The sequence below is a fragment of the Maylandia zebra genome, linkage group LG8 (assembly GCF_041146795.1).
Source record: "Maylandia zebra isolate NMK-2024a linkage group LG8, Mzebra_GT3a, whole genome shotgun sequence".
Lineage (NCBI taxonomy): Eukaryota > Metazoa > Chordata > Actinopteri > Cichliformes > Cichlidae > Maylandia > Maylandia zebra.
Genome location: NC_135174.1, coordinates 21,749,507 through 21,774,058, shown reverse-complemented (window position 1 = coordinate 21,774,058; position 24,552 = coordinate 21,749,507). Strand labels below are relative to the sequence as shown.

Below are 24,552 nucleotides of genomic sequence, written 5' to 3'. Positions count from 1 at the left end.
GAAAAATGTTTAGTATCAAATACACGATGCATTACTGAAGGTTTATGTGTGAAATAGCTGCATGTAAAACTGTGGCCTGTGTGAGTTCGTGCAGAGTGTGTGTCTCTTACAATCCGGGGTTTAAAGGGTGGTTTGACTTTTCTCTGCTCCAACAGTACCCAGTCGATCTCTCTGAAGAAGGCGTGGGTCTTGATGGCCTCCTCGCCACCCTGGCTCACGACGCAGCCCAGACGCTTGGCCGGGTTCTTTGTCATGAACTGCACAAATAAAACATTTGTATTTTTGGACTTATTCTTCCAGAAAAGCAGGACCTTGAAAACTATTAGCTGTGGTTTAATCCATAACAAAATACACTTCACATCTTTGTTTGCACAAGTAAAGACAAAGGATTCGGGATTGAGGAGATAAGGGGGGGAGCATTTTGGTGCTAATAATAGAGCCGAGGCATAAACGGCTCTTTGTTTTTAGCATCCACAGAGTCACTGGCAGAGTGATCAAACAGGTCAGCAGAGTGCCGGTGTTATTTACCGCGTTGCTTTTGTTCTGCTGTCTGTTCGGCATTATAAGAGCACTTTGTGATTCACTGCAGTTTTATGACTGCATTTAACCTTTTTTTAATTCTCCTCAGTGTCCGAGGAAAGTGCAGCATGACACCTTTGCATCAAGTGCACTTTGAGTTTGATTTGCTCGTGTGACGCTCTGAGGATAGAAATCTGAATGAAAGTTAAAACGGTGACCACAAGACTGAATTCTTCTCTTGCAGGAACAGTTTTTGTTAATTGAGATGCTGTTGTGTTAAAGCTTGGCCAAGTCTGGGCTGGAATTGAGCCTTTTAGACATTGAAGTTTGTTTTTTGTTTAACTTAACTTCAACTTATCTGCATCGTTACACTCGTTACAGTGCTCATATAGCCGTTCTACATTTCTCTTCATAGCACGTTTAATAAATGTTGGTTGTCCATGTTAAAATACACAAGTACTTTATTAGTACATCCACTCCCAACCACTCATAGGAGGTGGCTGCTGCTCCCTGAGCCTGGTTCTGATGGAGAGTTTTTCCTTTCCACTGTTGCCAAGTGCTAGCTCATAGTGGGGTTATCTGATTGTTGGATTTTTTCTGTATTACTTGTATTACCTGACAGTATAAAGCACATTAATAAGGAGACTGTTATGATTTGGCACTATGTGAATAAAACTGAACTGATTTTAATTGATTTTGATCAAAATCTCCTAAATACAGTTAAAATAAACTAAGCTTTCCTTGTAGAATCAAAAGAAATTGGTGATGAGAGCTTCCCAAGAGCTTACCAGTCCTACAAAAATGTCAGATAATGTTGGGAGAGACGACACGTACCGCTCGGAGAATAGAAACAGCCTCTTTGCTGAGCCACACGGGGTAGAGGACATCGTCGTGGAGAATCGACTCAAACAAGTCGTCTTCATTATCGGCTTCGAACGGAGGCTGTCCGGCCATCATCTCATACATCAGCACCCCAAGGGCCCACCAGTCCACAGAGGCTCCGTACTCCAGCTCCTGCAGGATCTGAATTCAACCAAATGACACAGCTCAAGATGATTACGAGGAAATACATTTCTGCTTGCGTGACATCCTGCAAACAGATCCATTGAGGTGAAGAGCCTCAATAGGATGTACTTTATTCCACTTTAAGTGGTGTAGAAAAGCCAAAACAATGGATAGACCTAACTAATGTCATCAGCAGCAAGAGTGAAAGGGAAACTGAACTACTTAAAGATCATCTCCATACATGTTTAAGAGAGATAAAAAGTCTCTGCATTGAATAATAATTTATCTTTCATATGCTTTTTGACTTCTTAAAAGCATATCTACTTAAAAATTATGCAAATAAAAGTCCCTTGAAATGCTTTAACTGCTGCACACAAGTTTTCTTCAACTTCAGTGTCCACCTTCAGCTGATGTGCACAAACACAGACTTGTGTAATACCCATGATAAGTGATTGCACTCGGATGCGTCATGAACACTTGGCACTTCGGCCGGTGACATTTTTAGGCAATTTATCCAAAAAGTGTTTGATTGATTCCTTAACAAAGACTAAACATTATATTTGTAACCAAGGGGACTGAGAGTCCCCCAGAAGTTAATGACCCCACAGCAAGCACGGTGGTGGAGCCAATAAATGCTTGTGATGACAGCGAAGTCATATGACCCTGAAATGAATGAAGATTGTTCCCTTTCGCACTGAGCAACAGAGCCGGATGTTGATTGTTGTTAATATGATTGTTAGTCCTGACTAAAAGGGAGCTAAAGTTGGATAGACAGCATAAGATATGCACAACTTCTGGGTCTAAAATGTGGCCCAAAACTCTGCTGTGACCTAAACCTGTATTTTTTTTAATGGCCAGCAGGGGGCAGTGCAGCAGGCTGCAAAAAATGCTTACAGCTGCATAGAAATCGGCTCCCTTATTTTTGAATTCAGAAAACACTTTCTAATGAACTTATGGGCTCAACTTCAAATTCCAGTTCACACACGGTTAAAAAATGAAGCCATTTGGTAAATTATAGTCATTATTAGGACCAGACAAGTGGTTTGTGGGGTCCTCGGCTACAGTCTGTCCGTCACTCGTCACGAGGTTTTAAAACAGCAAGACAGCAAAACTGAAAAGCACTCAGCTCATGGGACTTCCATCTTTGATACATCAGTACAATACTGATAAGTCTGAATCTGTGATTTTAACTTAGCTCAGATTAATGTTATCAGGACAGATGTTCAAATATCCAGGTGAAATATAATGTTGTTAATAGCTAATAGCTACTTAACAATACAAGGGTAAGAATATCGACCATTATACCCTATCAACATAAAGAAGTGCAGGCCCTTGAGTTAATCTCACCTCAGGGGCAATGTAGTCCGGGGTGCCACAGAAGGTGGTGGTAGTGACTCCGTTAATGATGCCCTCTTTGCACATACCAAAGTCTGCCAGCTTACAGTGACCCTCAGCATCCAAGAGGATGTTATCCAGCTTCAGATCCCTGTAACAGAAAGACACAGATACGCTATTAGCACCATCTACTTTCTAGGAAAGTTTGGTTCACTGGGGGAGGTGCATGCAATGTAAACAGATAATAAGCACTGATGTTTTCTATGGCTTTTCGTACCAAAATAAAAAGCAAAATATAAATATATATTTTCTCTTTGACAGTTAAGAGTGACCTTGATAGAAAAACCAAACGAGGACAGCAGGGTGTTTACCTATAGATGACTCCGTTACGGTGCAGAAACATAAGGGCTGAGGTGACTTCGGCAGCGTAGAACCGAGAGCGAGGCTCATCGAACTTCCTGGATCGTTGAATCTGGAACATCAGATCTCCTCCATTCACATATTCCATTACAAAGAACAAACGGTCCTGCAGACAGAGGGAGGGACGGAGTGGTATTAGACAGGAGAAATGCAGTCAGCTGTTGAATCTGTACGTTTTGCTTCACACGTCAGCCTACCCGTGTCTGGAAACAGCAGTACAGCTGGGTGAGGTAGGGGTGTCGACGGGCGAGGGCCAGGATGCGCTTCTCGGTCATGGTGCAGTCCACGTCGTCGTCCTGCAGGATGACGTCCTTCTTCAGAACTTTAACGGCGTAAACGTCTTCTGTCCCCTTCAGCTCCGCCAGCATCACCTGGATAAGAGATGCGCAGTATGAAACGGCAAAAATTTGTTTATTCCGCGATCTCAGCGTTAACACCTTTTTCTTTTTACGGGGTCATTCGTTATCTGTGGGTGTTTCGAATTGTAGGCATCTTGCATTACAACTGAGTACAACCCATAGTTGCACGGTGATGAAGTGAAGCATTTGTACCACATGTGATTTATGATACATCAGCTGAATTATAATTCAGAATGAATGCAAACATAGATCAGGAGGCATCTGCTTCCACGTATAAGCTATGACTTACATTAATTATTTATTATATACACTGTCTTATATAGGCAGTGTTTGTTTTGTGAGCACTTTACAAGCACTTTGGTTGCTGTATTGAAATGAGCTCTTGAAGTAAACTTAATCAGACTATCTGCCGACTCAACGTTGAGAGTGACGTGTAAAATCCAGGCTGATTTTGTTTACACCGACAAGCCAAAACCCAAAGCCATCACTTCTTGATATGCTGTCTGTCCTTCAAGTGCTCTGATCCAGTGAGGCATGGACTTCTAAAGGTGCCCTGGAGTTTTCTGGCACCAAAACAAAGATCCTGTAATTCCTGTAAGCTTCGGGCAGGCCTTGTTTGTCCATGCTTGGACCAACTTTATCCATCTGCAGCCTGCAAGACTGCAGGACGCACACAAGTAATGCAGTAATGCCTACTACAGGACGCTTCAAACGCTTGTTACTTAAGGTGAGGATTAGGCGTCCTGGTGCGCTGGCACAACTCGCACGCTTTGGTTCCAAGTTACGTCCCGCACGTGCTTTTCATACTAGGTTCAACCACAGTTAGTAGCCTAGGTAGATGAAGAGCAGATGCCCATTTCCTTAATCCTTAATTAGCCTTCTGCTTCTATTATTCACAAGTGTTTTATTTTTTTATACCTCTTTGCTTCTTTTTCACACCTTTTCTCATTGTCTCTGTTTTAAAGAGTCTTTCATATTTTTTTAATGTTTCTCTGTTTTGAATATCTTGTGATTTTCTCCCTTGTTTTTAATACACTACCTCACCAAAAAAACAAAAAGGTCACCATGTGGATTTACTAAGCAAATAGGTAAGAGTCTTCTACTAGATAATTACTGCAGTGAGTAATAGGCTTCAGGTCTGCAACAGTGAGTAACTTCTTCTTTCTCCAAATCGGAAGACATCTCCTCTGGTCCTGGAAAAGATGCTTCTTCGTTTCAGAAGGGTCAAGTTACTGCATCAAGCAAAGAACACAATAAAGAAGACTGCTGAAACCTCTAAAATTAGGTTAAGAAGTGCCAACGGCATTACTGACAACCCGGAAGGATAGTGGTGAAACATCATCTTTGAGGAAGAAATGTAATCAGGAAGTAATCTTGAATAACTGCGATTGGACACCCCTTTAACATTTGCTGAACTCAAGTGCTAAAAGGAAAGGGAAATAAGAGCATTTCAACAAAGTGAGGAGAGCTTAATGGATCGGTGCCAAACGGCTGTGCCCGCCTAACAAAACCGCTTATCAATAAAGCAAATCAGAAAAAAGGCTTCGGTTTGCTGGGAAGCAAAGAGATTGTAAAAAGTGGAAAAAGGTGACATGGTCAGAGGAATCTGGATGTTTAATCTGTTTTCCAGAGCGATCAGTATATCTGAGTAAGAGGAGAGGTGGACGAAGCGATGAAGCCTGTGGGAGCAGTGTTATGACCTGGGTTTGTGTCAGCCGGTCAGGTTGAGCAATGTTATGCACCTGAAAACATCGGGTCAGCTGACTACCTGATTAGACTGAATCATTTTTCATCAACTGATTTTTTTCTCCTCGACGGCGCAGCCGCGTTCCAAGATTGCAACGACAGGAATCGTTAGGCTGAAACTGTGAAAGAGTCCGGAAAATCTACATGTTGGAGCAGACTTCATACAGCGGCCCCGACTCTCACATCTCCAAGAGAGGGAGCTCTGGGCTGAACAACTGATGCATATCTGAATGAAAATAAATGAAGTGACATTGCACAAGCTTTTCAAAACGATGCAACAATGCAACAAAGTTAAAGGTGGTCCAATGAAATGTAAGAGTCCTCCCACTGCGCCAGACAATGGGAAACTGGCTTGGCTCGTTACTGAGACTGGGTCGTCTGGCTTTGTCAATTTTGCTCAGATTCATCCTATTCAATCACAGACTGCAATAGGTGTAAGATCATCAATATGAGTCACTCCAGTGAGTGGTCATAATGTTTTAGCTCGTCGGTGTATTATAAAATGCAAGAGGGGGTTTACAGTGATAAAATTATGAATGGAACAATATTATATGATCTGTTTTTGGTCTCTAGCAGCTGGTGATTGAAACAAATGGCTCTTTATCTGCTCAGAGCCCCAATATATTTACCAGCTATTCTCTAACCTACCATCTGGTGTTGGGCAGGTAATCTGCAGTAACTATACAAAGGTTTTACAGTGACCTGCTGCTGGACATTGTATCAACATGGTACCAATTAATCCTGCAACCCATAAATAGAAAACAATAAGCAGAAAAATCTAAACTGCACACAAAACATTACATTTAAATTATAAATAAAAGCAGGTGCCTGAATCTAATGCAATGCACATGAGCGTCAGTCTATTCTGCTCCCCTGATATTATTCACTTCCCCTGATAATTCAGCTGTTATGAATAATGGGAACCCCGTGAACTGGTTGTTGATTTAAAAATAAAAACAGTTTAATTATAAACATAATGAGGAACAAACAAATAAACATCCCCCTCGCACGCCTCCTCCGAGCTCTCCCACCTTGCCGAAGCTGCCTTTGCCGAGAACCTTGATGAAGTTGAAATCCTTCAGGCTCCTCCTCTGGCTCTCTCCGTTCTGCCTGGCTGCCGAGGAGGACGAGGAAGAGGAGGTGGTGGAGGAGGAAGAGGAGGAAGAGTGCTGAGGTCCCTGCTGGTTGAGCGACAGCGCGTCCTGCAGGCGATCCAACTCTGCCAAGTCTGTGGGTGTCATCGGAAAAGCAGATCAGACATCAGCAAAAACAGGCTGGCTGACTTTTCTCTTTTTTCCTGTCAGCATTCAACTCAATTATACGGAAATAAGAGCTGTTTAGAAGCATTACACATTTGTTACTGATTGCTTTTCAATAAACTTTGAAAAAAACAAAACAAAACATGATCACATCCTCTGTTAAAACCTGGAATGATTCACTCCCCGGACCAGGGCGATTAAATAACAGCAGCGAGCGGCGCCGTTGTCATCGGCGTTTGGCTCGACGAGAACAAAAAAAAAAAATGGGACGACTTCCACAAAGAGAAAGTTAACTTTTTTATTTCTCAGCTTGCAAAGTGTGATAATGCGATGACTAACTGTGACAACCAAATGGTGGTGGGCGGTGGAGGGATAATTCAATTTTAGCTTGTTTTTAGAAAAAAGAAGAGAGAAAGAAAAAAACAATAACATTTAACTTATTTTTTAAAAACAGCAACAATATTATCGCTGAAATCGAATGACTACCCCTCACTGGTAGAATTACACATTAAACCGCCCCCCGCCGTACCCATCTCGAAGCGGGCTTTTAGACGTCTTTTTGTTGATGTTGCGTATGTGGTTTTTTTGGTGTGTGTGTGTGTGTGTCGTGTTACCCTGTTGTGAGGGGGAGGTGGGGACAGCTGGCTGGCTGAAGCTGTTCTCCTCAGTCTGAGAGTGCTCAGGAGGAGACTGGGGAGGGTCCTGCCCTGGAGTCAACTGAAGAAAGAGAGAAACACAGAGAGAGTCAACATGGCCGTGCCTTTGGGCTGTCCTCTAAAAATCTGTTTCCTGAATCACGAGTCACGGAGGTGAATCCAAGTTTCTCAGTTGAAAATCGGAGCTTTAAAGCTGCTTTTTACACGTCCAACGCAGGCCTGAACTTTTAAAGGCATTACTAAACACAGGAACACGTGAGAATACAAATGCGCAACGCAGTCGCTCCCACACAAAGTCTGTGTGATGTCTGATTGACCCAGTGTAAGAATAAAGCAGGTAATAGCTCGGTGAATTCACAGCGAGCGAGTGGGCGTCATGTGTCCTGCCTCCTGTGTGCGCTCCCTAACCCAAACCACGCGGAGTATTTACAGGAGTGAGAACCCATCTGAAACCGACTCCTGCCGTTGTGTGCCGCGTGTGAGTGAGGACATCTTTGAACAACGTCCCGAACTGATACTCCAGAGTCTGAAAACAGCTTGTGCTTTTCATCCAACAGTAACAGAAATACATTCAGTTTGAAATGCGTAGTTGGACAAATAGATGGACACCCTTTGAGACGCCTTAGGAGTAAAATGCAAAGATGTGCACCACACAATGATGAAAAACAGACGGTTAGCTTAGCTGAGCTTCCCACAAACACTAGAAAAAAAGAAGGAACCAGTAAGCTCCTTAATTAATGAAGCTCCTTAATTAGCACATTATACGTGTGACTCCACAGGTTAACCTGCCGGCCTCAGGGAAGGTGCTACAGCCTGGGAAAAGTCCCAAATGCATTTTCTGTGCACATCTGAGGTGCTGGAGTTTATTTCCTCGGGTAGAACTCGAGCTCACCACCTGTACATACATGACAACGGTATTTCTCTCTATAAGGACTGAAACAAGTCTTTTCCCATATTATCTTCCTATTTCTCTTGCATTAACAAGGTGAGTTTTATGGAAACTGGACAAGTGGAGGACAACTTATGTGGTAGGCCTAAAGAAAATGCAGCAGATGAGCAGTATTTAGAAGTCACGTCCTTAAGAGAAAATCTAGTAAAGACCTGACACGGGCGGCTTGTTACCTTCCTCCTGCGCTGCGCAGTGTTGGAGATCTTGTCAGGTGTGACTCCCAGGTCAGACAGGACCTTGGCGATTCCTCGGGCGTCCACGCCGCAGTTAGGAGCTACATTGGTCTCGCACCGCCTGTGCACATTCATCTTACACACTGTAAAAAAAAGAAAGAAAGAAAATGTGAAATTTAAACACATAAACCATGTCTCCTGCTACTACAACCTAAGTGCTCATTAAAGGCATTTTACTTTAAAAATCCAGAAATGAGTCTGCAAACTAAAAATGTATATTCTTTAAAATACATTTAGTATAAAACATGAGTTAAGACCAAGGAAGCCATTTTTGCATGACAAAAAACAAGTGCAAGTGGTGGACTTTACTTGGGGATACTTCTGAAAATTAGATTAAAAAGAAATTCTATGTGAGTATGTAGAGTCTATAGCAAAAGCCTAACACTATTTTTACCAGAAATGTAATTAATCATGGGGGAAAAGCAATCATTTTTCATTTGTTATCATGTTTTAACAGATGTAATGAAAACGCTGTTCCTCGTGGCATCCCTGTTTACATCATGTGGCTTCAACATGCAAATATGAGCACCTGGGCTGCCATGATGTTTCCCCGTGGGCTCTCATGTGAATTCCCCACTGCTCATAAACTCACCTTTGCACTGCAGGCCCTGCCTCATGAGGCCCCACAGCAGGGAGCCGCAGTGGTCACAGAAAGTGGGGACCTTGTAGTTGTGGATACTGAACTTATGGGGCATATTAACACTGAACCGCTGTGAGCCCACCTGCAGAGGGAGACACACACAGAAGAACACACAGACACACACACGGGGGCATTAACGAGAGGTCAGGGTGGCATTATCAGAGGAGCGTTCTGACACACATTGCTTTAAGCAACAGATTTGTTCATCAGTGGCCTGAATGTTGAGCGTCTCTGTCCATATTCAGTATTTCTTTCATGATTCCTACTCTCTGAAACTGTGAGGATCAGCATTTAAAATAACAATACAATCAAGTTTAATTGAAAAAGAGGTAAAATAATGCTAATAAAGTCAAATCAAAGTGAGTTTTGGCGTATGTGTATTCTCACTGTAGCAAAAGTATTAAAAGATCATTTGTATTTCTATTGTTGGGGTTAAATTATGGAACAATGCTAACATAACCATTTAAACCTGTTTAATTTTCCTGGAAACAACAGCACAGGCAGCGCACAAAGTTCAACCAACTAGTATTAGCCACAGTGCACACCGCTTTCTATGCATAAGGGCCACAAGACTACTTGGTATATCTTTATATGTGCTCTTCTCACTGTCTAAGTTATGATTTCTGAATAAAAAACAATTAATAAACTTCAGTTGAGCCTTTAGTTAGCAAATAATGAACTGAGGTCCACTAAAAATCCTCTCATTCCTGCAAAGTCTCCGTGCAGCTGAGTGTTTGCAGACGTGTGTACCTCCTCAGGTGTGTCTTCCTGCTTCTTCATGCCGGCACACTTGGTGATGATCAGCTCATGGCAGCGTTTGTGGACAACACACGTGCACACTAAAAGGCATTCACACACAACCTTGGTCAAATAAACATATTTTCATTTTGAACAACAGATGTGTGAGAGGCAGAGGGACATCAGCTTCATCTCAAAGTGTGCTAATCTGATTTTTCCAGCTGCAAACAAACAGCAAGCTATAAGAAAGCCTTATCTGTTCTTATCATATCTCAGATCATATTTACACAAAATTAAGTATGAACTGGGAGGCAAGTGTAGTTCAACAAAGCACTGCAATGCAGCCGCACACTTCTTCATGCCACTGCCGACCAATCCTGAAAGATCTGGTTGACCCGCTCTGAATATCAATATGAAAAGGCTAATTAACTAAAATCACAAATAATTACAGTCTACAACAGAATGTTGGTGAGTGAGCATTACCACTGACAGCCACACATCCTCTGCACGGCTCTTCATTAATGAGAAAGACCTAATTAGGCCTACAAATCTAACACGAAAAAGACTTCGAAGAGTAGCTGAATAATGATTATTTAACAATATATTCCTTAACTTGTGTATATCTATCTATCCATATCTGTGCAGGTACTATTAGCCTGCTGACTGAGCTGCTTCCTAACTTAGCCGTAAGGGATTTTAATCGTGGGAGTTACATTTTCTCGGTTAAATGAATGAATGAAGGTTAAATGAATAAAAAGCACAAACGAAAGAATTTTCATAGGCAGCACAACTCACTAGGAGACATTAACAATGGATAATTCAGCAAAAAACAGAATTAGTTTCCATTTGTCTTTGTTAATATCCATTACTTTCATATTCACAAGCAACGATTAGTCTACACAGACTGTGCAGTATAAGCAACACGTCAACAGGAGCACATGAGCAGCTTCCGTTCCCTTCCTCTATCTTTACAGGATGCACTCAGGTGTACTGTTGTAGTGTCACAAAACAAAACAAAAACAACCCACATGAAACTTAAAAAATATGCTTCGGTTCGAGTGAAATTCGAGCCCATATGCATCAATGAAAACTGCATAGCTCAACCACCTGCTGCGCAGAGAATCATTTTGACACCTAAACACCATTCTGTTATCAAAACATCTTTATTATGGTTGCATATTTAAACCAGGGGAAAGAAGAAATGCACCGCGTTTAACCACAGACAGCTGTGTTGATAGAGGCATGCTGTTTAAACTACAGGTGAGACAATAAAATATGATCCAGGAAGTCCAGTTGGCGTACCAGATGAATGGATTTAAGGCTTATTTATCAAAGGCCAAATTACTTCAGCACAGGCCTCGGTAGGGTTGCAGATGGACGGGCTGAACTGTTGAACTCATTCTTCATTCTTCATTAATGACTCAGTTAAGTAATGTTTTGACTGTTAGTTGCTCCCATCTGACCAAATTCTCATTGGTTGAACGACCGACAGTATAAGTAATACGAATATGGTGAATATCATTCGAGTTTTAAAATAAAACTGGGTTAAAATGATGCGAAATGCTGAAAATATACACAAGTATTTAATGTTTAATGTATAAGCCTGGCAGGAAGAGTACTCACAGACTCTGAGGATTTTTAAAACTCTTTAAAGTTGCCACAAATGTGAGGTTAACAGCAGATAAACTGCATTCGCATTAAAGCAAAGGTAAGAGAGGCACAACTTTTGCTGGCTGCACAGTTTCAACCACTCCACCTTCACCTTTTCCACCGCTAAGCTGCATAACATCTTCCACCCGCACCTCCACAGGCTGCATTATGAAGTGAAGTAATGAAGTACCCTAAAGAGTCTGTTAAATAACACTACGAGTTCAAGCTGAATTTTTAGGATATTTGCAAGCACAGAGAAGAAGAAAAAAGCCTGTGCATGTAATTTTTAATATTATAATATTATGCTTCATTTTGTTTTCTGCTCGTGTAATGCTGTAAATGCGTGGCTCTGGGGTGATGGCGTGGGACCAAATCACAGTTGTCACTCAGCAACATGTAATCCCTCTTGTGTTCTCATGCTTGAATAATAAATGATACGCAATGTTACTTCAGAAATTGGAGTCTGCCGGAGAAAAGTACTCACCCTGACACTGGTATCCCTGCTTCCCCAGCACGCCCCTATCAGATCACACACAGAGGAGTCAACATTTCAGCGGCATCACAGCAAGCAAAAGGGGTCAGATACATGCGATAGATGTTTCACCCACCAGATGAAATCTCTGCAGTGTGAGCAGTAGGTCGGCTGTCTAAGATAGGTGGCCATGAACTTGTGTCCATTGACTTGATGGACGCGCCTACGGACGGCGCCCTGTCGCCGGCGAGGGCCGATCCTCTCGCGAAACACGCGCTCCTCATTCTCGTTGGTTCCTGAAGCTGCAGAGGAAAGAAAAACAGTCAAGGTTATGATGGTTAGCAAACAGCGATGCGCTGCAGAGCACTGATTTGGACTGTCGCCTCACAGCCTGTGTGGGTTCTCTCACCTACTTCCTCCCACAGTCCTAAGACATGCATGTTAGGTTAACTGGTGATTTTGAAATGGCCATAGGTGTGGATGGAAGCTAGATAAGGCTCTTAAGTGCTGAGAATAAAACGTCGTGTGAAAATGTGGGAAAAGGCAAACAGTTCTTGTGATGTCATGGCGTGATCATTATGATCAGACTAGAAACTTACTATACAAAGACCAGTCCTTTCCATATAACTAGTTTAAAACAATTATAGAAAATGTCTTTAGCTCTTTAGTTTAAGTCTTTTTCAATTTTGTCAACAGAGCAGGCACTAGAGGGATTTTGTGTGCTATGTTTACTTATGTCCACATGACTTAATCAGCCAATTTCCAGTGTTTTCCACCATGACCAGTGACCAGCCGGTCAGCCTTCCATATGACTGATTGTGAGTTGGCCAATTTCGTGCATGTGGAACACACACACACCGGCACAGGTAAGTAAACGGTGTGAAAATGTGTACAACAGCAAACCTAGTGAGACACTTAATCGTTTTAAAGAAGCTAACAAAGGTGGCTAAAGCTAACCAGCGCTCAGAGTGAGCTACCAGCCGTGAGCCTCGGTATGAGCAACTAATCAAAGCAGGAAAATTAAGGGGATGAGGAAAAAAGAGGAACTTATAAATTTATATTGTTATCTGGTTCATTTATAAACATACTGGAAAATTATAATAGTACCTGAATTTTGTTTTGTTATATAAATCTGCTGCAGCTGATTTTGTTTGTGAAAAAAAATATGAAACTAAAATAAAACATAATGCTACAATAACTCTAGTCACAAGTACATGAGCAACATGTAATCTTAATGATGCAACAGTCTGATGTTAAAGAGCTGGATCAGCGACAACGTGCCAATCTATTCAGTGTTTTCCTGTGTATACCGTCCACAGGTCAGCAGCAGGTAGCAGCAGAGCTCGTAGGAAGTTAACAGCAAAGGGTTGGCAGTTTGGAGCGTTTTCCACGCTCGCTATGTCAACAGCTTGTCTTTGTTTGTTTATAAACCATTTAACTTAACTGCAAACTGTGAGTCAAGTGAGTCGACATGACTGAGAAGCGCTGACGCGACATTGTTTTTGTTTCTCTTTCTCGCTCGTTCACTTTCGCCGGTTATGTTCGGTCAGAGACACATTACACAAAGCAGAAACTACAAGCAGGCTGGTCCAGTGTAACACCTGCTGGGAACCTTTCAGTGCATTTATGATAACCTAACATCCCGGCATGTTCAAATTATTATTTAACTTTGGTTGTCTCTTGTCAGGTCCACGTGCGACGTGTGCAGGAGCAGGAAAAACAGCAAGCAGGAGCTTAATGACTCCTACACTGAGCTGAAAAGAGACTAGTGTGAGTAAATTAGATGAATGCAATTTTTTTTATTGTTTAATGTGTTTGTTTTGGGCCTGTTGTTATATGCATATGTATTTATTTGTTAGGAAAACAAAGTAGCCTGACGTTGTGTTACAGATCAAGAATTATTCCCAGTATTTTCCTCACAGATATGAACACAGTTTATTGATTCAGCGCTGGTATCAGGTCATCGCCAGCAGACTGCTGTAGTGAAGGTATCGGTATCATACTCGAAGTAGAAAAAGTTGGCCTCACAGTTAAATGTGCAAAAAACTGTCTTGAGTTTTATGGTTTTCTGAGTCAGTCTTGGCTCAGAGTATTCACACACATCACCGAGCTGCTTCGATTGTACAAATAAGGATCATTTGCATCGTGTTGCCGAGGACGTTTAATCATTCAGCGGCCTCTCATCTTCCTCTGTCACCCCCCCACCCCTTCTTTCTCACACAACACCCCACACCTACCAGCGGCCTATGCATACGTACGTGTGCGGGCTATTTATACTTTCATGTGTGGGCACTAAAACGAAGGATAGCATATTAAAATACTCCTCCTCAGCCAGCGCCATCCAATCAGTTGTTCACTTCCTCTCTGCATCTCCCCTGGAAGATAAATGCTTTCCGAGGGCAACCTTAAGACAAGAGAACCACCTCCACTCTCCCTCCCACACGCGCTCCTTCTCTCCGCGCTCCTGTCCTAGTTTGCCTTTCTTTTCACTCGCCCAGCATCTCTCTCCAGGGTGCGTTATAGATGTGGTTACCGCTGAGCCTCTCCAGAGTTCGATTACAGACAGGCTGTCTAGGGACTCTGTGTGTGTGTGTGTAAGTGTGAGTTTTTGTGTGTAACTGTGTGTGTGTGAGATGCTGGTGTTGGTCAGGGTGGCAGCTAAACAGGCCACTACTGGGATCACTTTGTTTTACATAATACATCATCCATCTGTCTAGGACACACAAAGTCACACACAAAGTCACACACACAAAGTCACACACACAAAGTCACACACACACACACACACACACACACACACACACACACACACACACACACACACACACACACACAAGCATGTTAACAAGAAGAGTTGAGGAGGCATAACAACAGGTAAGAGTTATCACCGTAGAGACAAGCGTACTCTGGACAAGCCGGGTGGTCACCCAATAAATGTACACGTCACCACACACACATACACAAATGCACAGACACACACATGCACAGGCAAGCAGGCGATTCGCTTTTGAAGAAGGATCCGAAAGCATGAAATCGTATCTAAATATAAATTTAAATTAAATTAAGAACAAAACAAAAAAATTAAGCTGCATTTCCGGAAAAGAAGAAATAGCCGTGGAGACGGTCCCTCTAATGCCGAAGCCGTTTATCGATATGTTTGTGGAAGTAAAGCTGAGCTGCTCAGAGAAAATGAAGTGAAAGCACTGAAAAAAAAAATGAAAGCGACACTTTGAACATCTTAAATAAATTTGCAGATTAGTGGGCGATGCACCACATCGCTTTCTTTTGTGGTATTTAACAAATGTCAGCATTTTCATTAAAATACTGAGGAATTTTAAACCCATTCCCCTGCAATTACTGCTTAATTGCTGGCATCGTGGAAAGACACACCAGAAACCTCAATGTGCATGCTTTCACCCCCCAAAAAAACATTGATGTCAGGTGTGTCAGCTTCTTTTTAAATCCTAAATTAGACTGTAGACTCATGTGTGTAAACCTTTTTCTGTTATTGTATTAATTTAGTGTTATTACTACTATATTACTGTTACTCATATAGTAATTGATATTAATGATATGCTGATCTGTCTATCCACCTCTTGTGAATAAGGAAGCAGTTAAAGGAAGCTTCTTTTTCCCTCATAGTATCGAGCTTGAAACTCTAGCATCGCGCCACCGTACTCGTTATACCTCCCAACATGCAGCAGGTCTTCAGTGACCTGGTTAGGGTAAGGTTGCACACACGATGGGTCACATACTAGTCGGTGTTACCTTTGAAACCACCTCTCTGCACTTCTTCAGTTACAAGAATTACATTTGCCAAAGAAGGGAAATTTCCATCTGAATCTTTGGTTAACCATAACCTGGTCATCACCGGCTCGCTGGATGTGAAGTGCCTGAATTAGCAATTGGACAGAAACCAGATCAAATTCAACAAATTTAACTGCAAAGTTCAAATTTGCTTATATTCTATTAACACAAATGGAAAGTGCAACACGGCATCGTAGACCTTTAAATGTCTGGTATTTCTCCTCTTAATGTAATGAATTTAAAATATTTCACATTGATATATATGCTTATATATTTTAGTATATCTAATCTTCCCTTGACTACCAAAATGCAGCTAAACGTTTACACTAAAAAGTACTCAAAACAGAAAGAGAAAGGAAAGCCTGTGACTCTGAAGTTTTCTAGGAAAACAGGAAGGACTTCGGGTTTGGAGTTTGGTTTGTTTTACATTTCAAAGGAGGGAACTGGCACGGATGCACACAGAGAAAAGGTTTTCTATCCAAAATACCTGGAACTTCTTCTCTCAGAAATCCTTTTCATAGTGCTGTTTGTCTGATTTCTGCTCTCTGCTTATAAAACATCTGCTCTTCCACCAAAGGAAAACCATCAGGACTGTGATTAAAAAGATATGTAACAAGTTTTTATTTATTTAAAATGTGATCTATTTTACACAATACTGAAATACATTTGTGTTTAACAAATGGGCCAGAATATCAGGAAAATACATAAAAATCTGTTAACCAATGTTGAGTCTTAAATATTTATGGAACAACAGGACTTCTGTGTGTGAGGTCGCCGCCCACATCCTGCCACAGCCTTGCCACTCTGGTGAAGGCTCACGAAGATGCAGATGCCTCCTCTAAGTTCCTCCTATTATCAACATATCACTGAGTTAGCACTGAATTTGTTTGCCCTCAAATCTACTATATATCAATATCAGAAGTTAATAAGCATGTTTGTGTATGTTTTTGTGTGTTAAAGCCCTGACTTCAGTTTAGGAGACGAAGCCTGAGGTGAGGAAATAGTGCAGGGGGAGGCATAATGAGAAAGAGATCATTAAATTATACATGTAAAAATGCTAACTAATAGAATTTGAAAAAGCTATTTCTGATCTTTACATTAACGGTAAGTTATAAGGCCTATTACACATGTGGCCGGTCTCTAGTCACATAGATAAAGTGCAATTAGGCGGAACAGCGATGTCCACCTTGGCCACTGTATTCAAGATGGCGGGCAACATGGTGGCCTCCACATCTATTTTTAATGGATTAACACTTAAGTTTAATTAAAATGCATCAGTGTTGTATCAGGCTGTTTTAGTTGATTCATTATGGGAAGGTCCATGAATAATAAGCTCATGTGCTCTTTCCCATCCAGTACACACAGCATCGATGCTTACTGGTCTTAAAAGTACTTGCGACTGCCTTTGTTACCCCTCAGGTTTCTAGTCGGCACACCTATGGTACCAATTTGAAAATCCAACATCACCTCATTCAAGAGTTATCACCTTCATAAGATTTTCAAAAAACTTGACCTCTGATCTCTGACCTTGAGGTTAAGGTCACCAGCATTCAAACCCGTCCGAGGTTTTTAGTAGACACATACCCCCATCAGCCTTTTTTTTTTGACTGAACTAAACTAAATCTTACTGCAGAGAACAGACAGAAATTCAAAATAACACTAGATTTTATTGAAAAACCTAAAGTAGAAAAAGTCTTTATAGAGTTGAGGAAAATTATTTGTATTATTTCTTCATTGCACTGAAAATGTTCTGTTAACTATCTGATTAATTTGGATAAACAAAGGCTGCACTGAAAAACAATAAGCCTTTCTTGGAAAAAGTTTAGCCTGAAATTCTCCTGTTGTAGATGCAAGTACGCAATTACCACGAAGGTTATGACTTAAGCTTTAAAGGAAATCGGCTTTATTTGACAAAATGGCGCTGGGGTGGGGTGGTGGAGGGACTCAAAAAGGAAGACAATCTGCTGAAGAACATGAAAGCAGCGATCGAGAAATACCGATGGAGAGTCTACAGATGGACAGATTAGGTCAGATTATTGTTATTTGCTTCCTGAGAACAACAGATGCAGGAGGATGGAGAGGAGAGACGAGAATTAAAGAGGAAGAAAAAAAAAGGAGAGGAACACATCCTTCCAGCCTCCGAAGCTGCAGAGAACAGATTGCAGCAAGGGGGAAAAAATAAATCTGCTAAAAATACCACCTCATCCTCTATTTCTCACCCTCCATCTCTCCATCCCTCCTATCAGGACGCACACACACACACACACCATTTGTTTTTATCAGCATACATTAGCTCGAGCACTCAAGCCAGCTGAACTCAGGAAGTTCAGGAGTGGGAGGAGAGTGGGTCGTGAGGTCACAGCCGAGTGTCCAATCGTCGATGAGGAGGGCTTGACATGGACGCCTGAGACTGTGCATGTGTGTGAGTGTGCGCGTGTGTTTGTATGTAATCTGTGGCTCAATCTCACCTACTATTTTAAGAATCCACTCCCTCTATCTCCACTCTCTACTGCTCTCTGCGTTACACCGCTGCACCCTCCCCTGCTCAGGCTATCCCACCACCCTCACACAAGCGCGCTCGCAGACGGATATATACATGCACAATTTCACCGGAGGGCACAGAGCTGCTTCTATTTATAACCAGGTGCGAGGATACACAGGTGCAGGTGAAAATCACTCTTATCAGGCAGCATGTGAGTGAGAGAATGTGTGCGGAGAGACCGACTCGATAAAGATCTTCTAGATGTTTCCGTGTTTAATCGACGTAAACAAACAGAGGAGACGGGAAAATGGAGAAGGAGAGAGAAGGGTCTGTGAGCTCTTAAGCTTTCTAGGAAAACAGGAAGGGCTTTGGATTCAGTTTTTTTCTTACATTTCAAAGCAAGGAACTGGCAAGGATGCACACAGAGAAAAGACGATTTTTTTCTTTACAAAATACCTGGAACGTCTCTCAGAAACTCTTTTCACACAGCTGTTTGTCTGATTTCCACTCAAGGTTTTTCCTGCTAATAGAAAATCATCAGAACTTTCATTAAAAACCACAAAAATTAGCAAGTTATAATTTAAAATGTGAGTTATTTTATTGAACATTGAGCCCTGCCACTCCGGTGAAGGCCGATAAAGATTATATTTAATTCTCTGTGCAGATTTTCTTAGAAAACACGTAGCAGCATCGGTTCACCGAAGACTTTATATAAATGGTGTGCAAAATCCCAATGAGAAGCCTGAAGACAGTGATTTCGAAGTTGCACTCCTGGTGTTTTGCACCAACTCATTCTTTCCGTTTGTATCCGGGGGAAAAGGTGCACAAATATGCAAATTCCTCCCAGGTGACTTGAAATGACTGGAGGTGGCGACTGAGTATTATTACCCTTCTTTCTTCCTCAAGACAATGACTTACTCTAATGTTTTAGGTCTCCATGGCGATGACGTTAATGCTAGGGCTGCCACGATTAGTCGACTAGTCACGATTACGTAGACTATCAGAATCGTCGACGACTGATTTAATAGTCGATGCGTCGTTTGAAGCTTTGTAAGATCACAAAAGACGCAGGAATAAGTAGCAGGATTTAAGAGTGTAATAACGGACTGAAACAGAAGATGGCAGCACTGCATGTACAAGGATGCCAGCAGCCGTTAAACCCCGAAGAAGGAGAAGTAGCTCTGTCCCACAATTCATAGCGCAGCCCAGCTCAGTTTCCAACAATGGCGGAAGCTAGTTAGTTTTACTATTATTATTCTTTCTGGGTCACAAAATAAACGTTTAACATATTTTCAGGCGAGAATGTAGCTGTGTAAACCTCAAATATCTGCTCAGTTTATCAAGACACCGCATATTTTCAAAAGCGCTCCAACGTTTTCAGAGACGTCTGTTACCCACTAGCTCGATAGCTAGCCAGAGGCAAGGCTCACTAGGGCCCGTGAGACTCCCGGCAAATCGTTTTCAAACCCACCGCTGTCTTTCGCTACTCAGGTTAAACATATATAAGTCACTTAGATAACTTAAAAATGTTATTGTTTGGCTTTTTGTAGTATTTTATTTGTTCCTGAGTAAATCGGTTTGGCTGAGATTAAAGTTATAGTTTTTACACAGCTGAATAAACGTCAAGCAGACAGCTGATTATCAGAAGTGTGAGATGCTCGAGAATATACTCCGGTGTCCTGTTATATTTTAGATAGCAAGGAGTTTATTGAACTTCACCGAAACAATCTGCAAATTTCATTAAAATGTAATAAACTATCATCTTGTCTTTATTTTTAGTTAGCACATATCTTAAACACTTAAAGCTGTAAGCTAATGATAGTTATGTAAGAGCAGATGCTGCTGGTGCAATAAGCTGTACGCTGTACGTCCAATGGATGCACGATCTGATTAGTCGACTAATCGCAAAAATAATCGGTGACTAGTCAACTATCAAAATAATCGTTTGTGGCAGCCCTAGTTAATACATTTGGTTGTTTTCGTATTTAATGTCAAGTACACTAGTGTATTTGTTTCCAGTGTGCATTATATGTGTGCTGAGTGGCAAATCTGTCCATGATACTGTCTATTTCCTGATTTCGTCAATTAGCTAAAAAGCATTTCTAAATTTTATTTATTTATATATTTTCATTGTCTTCAACTTTCTTCTGCTGCGTGGTTAAAAATGGTGTTCCTCCTGATATAACGTAACACTGAGTCCTAGAACCAAGAAATTCTGGCTTTTTTGTAACCACTGCAAATCCCTTGAGATCCCCGGCTAAATATAGATCCCTTTAAGCCGGAGCAGCTTGATTATAATTTATAAATATTCAGTATTCACACTTAAGTCCTAATATTTTGCTAAAATAACATAAAATGTCATGATAAAACCCAATTTCAGCCCAAAGATTGTTAAGTAATGGTATAGACTATTAAATGCCAGAGTCAGTCAGTGAGATTCTGGGCTACCCGAGAGCTATCTAAATATCTACATGCTGCATTTTGAATTATTAATAAAACTGTGTCTCTTTTCATTTGATTAACATTTTACATTCTAAAATTATGTTTACATTTGATGATGTTAATGACTAGATGAGTTAGAAAACACTCAGAAAACTGAGCACAATGTAATGGGAGAGAATAATCTTTGTGATGTTGCATGTATATACAACAGCTATTAAAAACATGAATCAGTCCTTTGGTAATCAAACTGTATTTTATGCTTCAAGGCTAGAAAAGAAGAACAACGCTATACTAACTTGCTTGCATCATATGATAGCATGTTAGGTGTAATGATACAAGGCAGTGCCATAAAAACAGAAGAAACTGCTCAAATCCAAGTCTGAGGTTTCAGTATTGCTTAATCTGAAACTCCCGTGACCAAGTTTGGTTTGTAGGGTTGTCAACCAGCCATCATCATATCTCTGAACCTCTGAGTTACCTCACGGCCGGCCCTCTGTCCCTTCTATAAGCAGTCTAAGACCATGGCGTGTCGTTTTCTCATTCAGCATTTGAGTCGCTCGGTACTTTAAGTGCTGATGTAGCAAAGATAAGATTACAGGTGCAATTCCAGCTTGTAAGTACAATTTCAGCCCAGTTATGTACCATTTCTTTTGGACATCTAATCAACGGAAAATCGCTCAGTGTGCTGACGTGCTTATTTACACGGTCGCCAGTCACAGAGCAACATTATCATTTATTTTGAGTTATGTGTCTTCGCACCTGGCAGATGTGAGTGCAACATTCACTCAAAACCCCTAAGGGAAATATCTTTCTGTTTACCTGCTAAAATATCCACGATGTTTACCAGCTACTCACACGGGTAGAGGGTTTTTAGAGCTTTTTACGCACACACACACAAAAAAAAGAAACACCCGCCCGCTGCAGCTGAAAACAATGCTGTTAAAACTCCAAGCTGAGTGCTAGAAAGCTAAACAATGAGCTGATGATGAAATAAAATTGATGACTGATTTATTATTAATATGTTGCATTAATCTTTTATGATTCAGTACTTACTGATAGACCTTTTCACATATAAAATGCATTATGTGGGCGGAATTCGGGACGGCTGAACATTACACGTGTCACATTATTGCAAATTATCGGCTGCTTTCCATGCAGAAAAATATAATGAGCCCAGCCAATAACACAATTAACATTAAGGATAGATGCTTTTTATGCACACCAAAACTAAACTGGCAAGAAGCTTCAGTAATCAATAGATTCATGCAGACCTTATTCAGATGTTCCTGTTAGGGTCGTCACAGCGCATCGCCTGTTTCCATCTCTTCCTGTGCTCTGCACATTCGTCTGTCACACCATCTATCTGCATGTCCTCTCGCTCCATCCACAAACCTCATCTTTGGCCATTTTTCCTTCTGCCTGGTAGCTCCATGTTCTACACTCTTCTCCCATTTTAACAAGTATCTCTCCACCGCACAACCCAGTTCAATCTCACCTCTCTTACTTTGTCCCTGAAGTATCTGACTCCCTCTGAATCCTGTCGACTAACATCGCTACCACCTTGTAAACACTCTTTTCTTCACCTCCACACCAGTTAGCATGCTCGTGTCAAAAATTGGTCAACCGTCGGTATGCATGCAGTTCTCTCAACTCTAAGGAACATTTTAGTGGCAGCGAGCTACGGTTTTTAATCATACACTGAACCGCTTTACTGTTTTGGATCACTAGTATCACTCCCTTTGTTTCCACTGAGAAAACAAAGCTGTTTTTCACACACAGCTAAAAGCCTCTCTATGCTACCTGCTCGGGATCTAAGACCCAACATTTAGCAATACTTATAAACACCTGAACATATCAGTCATATCAGAGAGAAAAAAACAGAGCTAAATGCAGAATAAAAGAAAATATTCGATGCTATTTTAATGCTAAGGGTAAGGAAAATACTTACTGGCATGTTTGCCCTATTACACAATCATTCAGCCATGTGAGGTCTAAGTCATCGCAGGTAGTCCTACCCTTATCTTTTGGAGAAGGGCAAAACAGACAGTGAACACTGAATAGTTCTTGAGCATCAGTTACAATTAATATTTCCTGGGTTCCCTGGCTGCCACTCTTAAACAAAAATATCCTGATTGCCTAAGGTTAGCGTAAAGGTGTTTACATACCAGACATTTCATGTATAATATTTACCAATTTTTCAGATGTGAATGAGAAGATCTGACCATTCAGATGACTGCATTTGGAAGCACTGTCATCAAAGTGCTTGCTCATAAGGGGGTCATTTGATTGCTGGGGTTTGCTCTGTATCATTGTGTTGTTGTCTTTACCTTATAATATAAAGCACCTTGAGGCAACTGTTGTTGTGATTTAGTGCTATATAAATAAAAGTGAGTGCCGCTGTTTTACAATGCACTCGGTGTGTAAGGGCTTTTAGGGTTGGCACTAATGATAAGCACTATACTATACAAAACTACATTTGTATTAAAAGACGGTTATAAATTCTTCCTTTTCATGTTTGTTACTGCCAGCTTTGCACATGTGTGCGTGCATGCGTGCATATTTTTGTGCATTTCTCTCTCCCTCTTTGTATAATGGTGCTTCGTGGTGATCTTACCTTCAGTGGAGGATCCGGACAGATCAATGACCACGTACACCTTCCCTTCCGGCTCCAAGTCAATCTGTGTAGAGGAAGAAAGAAAGAAACGGAGAGTAAATCAGCAAGAAATAACACGACTGAACAGTGAGTGCGGCACGGGGGCAGTCCTCCAGCACAAACAAACACACCAGTGCACATGCAAGAGGTCATTATCTTGACTAGATTACACTCCGCCCCGACACTCCATATTATTATGGTTACACTCTTTTAGCCCCCATGTACTCCTGGTATTAAATGCAATTATGCATAAAGATTATATGTAAGCAATTATCTGCATTTTCAGATATATTGTAAACAACATATAATAAATGCAAAGGCACCACTATCTTTATTCGTCCTTCAGCTAAGTAAGTAGGTAAGTAGAGCAGCAAATTTCACACAGAAGGTGATACAGCTGTACTGGCTCAACCTTTTTTGCCTTTGGCGAGGTGAGTTTGTCTCCATCACTTTGCAGCGTTTGTGTAGAACAAAAATAAATAAATAAATAAATAAATTCAAGGACGGCATCCAAACAGCATTCACTTTTTCACTTTATAACGTGGCTGCTTTAACAACCACATTCAAGCAGGATGTAAAAGTACAGAACGCATGTTAATAGCTGGTGTAAAATGAAATAGAGCTTAGCATAATACAAAGCTTCAGCATTTCTGCTGAGGTCTTTGGGGGTGATTAGAGAATCCTTCCATCCTTCCATTTTATTCCATTTATCCAATTCAGGGGTTTTTGACATTAATCTGAAGTCAAACATGACATAAGTTTGACTTAGGTAGTGCATTTCTTATGATGCTTGTGATACTATGCATGTACTCGCTAACTCAACCAGAAAACTAAACATTCCCATCGTTGCTGAATTGTACTAAAACTAATTAATCATCTTTTACACACCTTCTTACAATTATAATTCTTTTGAGTAATTTTGAGTAACAACAAAAAAAAAGTAAAATCAAAGGTTTATTTATTCAAATAATTAATCATTAAGGAGAATGCACTTGGTAAAAATTAAATGTATACCAATCAAATCAATTTAATTTGACCCTAATCTGTTAAATTTAATGTTTTACCATGTGCTCATATAACAAAAATGCATGGTACTTTGGGCATAAATCTTTTTTTATCGTATTGTGTTGCACAGACATGAGTCGTTTATTTGATTTATTTATTTGATACACCCTGTTTGTGATCAT

At 41.0% G+C, this 24,552-nt stretch overlaps 1 protein-coding gene across 1 annotated transcript in view; it reads right to left on the bottom strand.

The window, feature by feature from the left end:
• Positions 1–24,552, bottom strand: part of prkcea (protein kinase C, epsilon a) — a 53,495-nt gene that overhangs the window by 3,369 nt on the left and 25,574 nt on the right. Inside the window, exons 2-14 of the mRNA XM_012920642.4 lie at positions 23,327–23,390; positions 12,118–12,283; positions 11,994–12,028; positions 9,872–9,960; positions 9,074–9,203; positions 8,422–8,564; positions 7,258–7,360; positions 6,416–6,612; positions 3,477–3,650; positions 3,231–3,385; positions 2,872–3,010; positions 1,354–1,542; positions 111–257 (exon numbers count right to left, since the gene is read on the bottom strand). Coding sequence (XP_012776096.2) covers positions 111–257; positions 1,354–1,542; positions 2,872–3,010; positions 3,231–3,385; positions 3,477–3,650; positions 6,416–6,612; positions 7,258–7,360; positions 8,422–8,564; positions 9,074–9,203; positions 9,872–9,960; positions 11,994–12,028; positions 12,118–12,283; positions 23,327–23,390 — 1,731 coding nt within the window. The remainder of the gene's footprint in view (positions 1–110; positions 258–1,353; positions 1,543–2,871; positions 3,011–3,230; positions 3,386–3,476; positions 3,651–6,415; positions 6,613–7,257; positions 7,361–8,421; positions 8,565–9,073; positions 9,204–9,871; positions 9,961–11,993; positions 12,029–12,117; positions 12,284–23,326; positions 23,391–24,552) is intronic.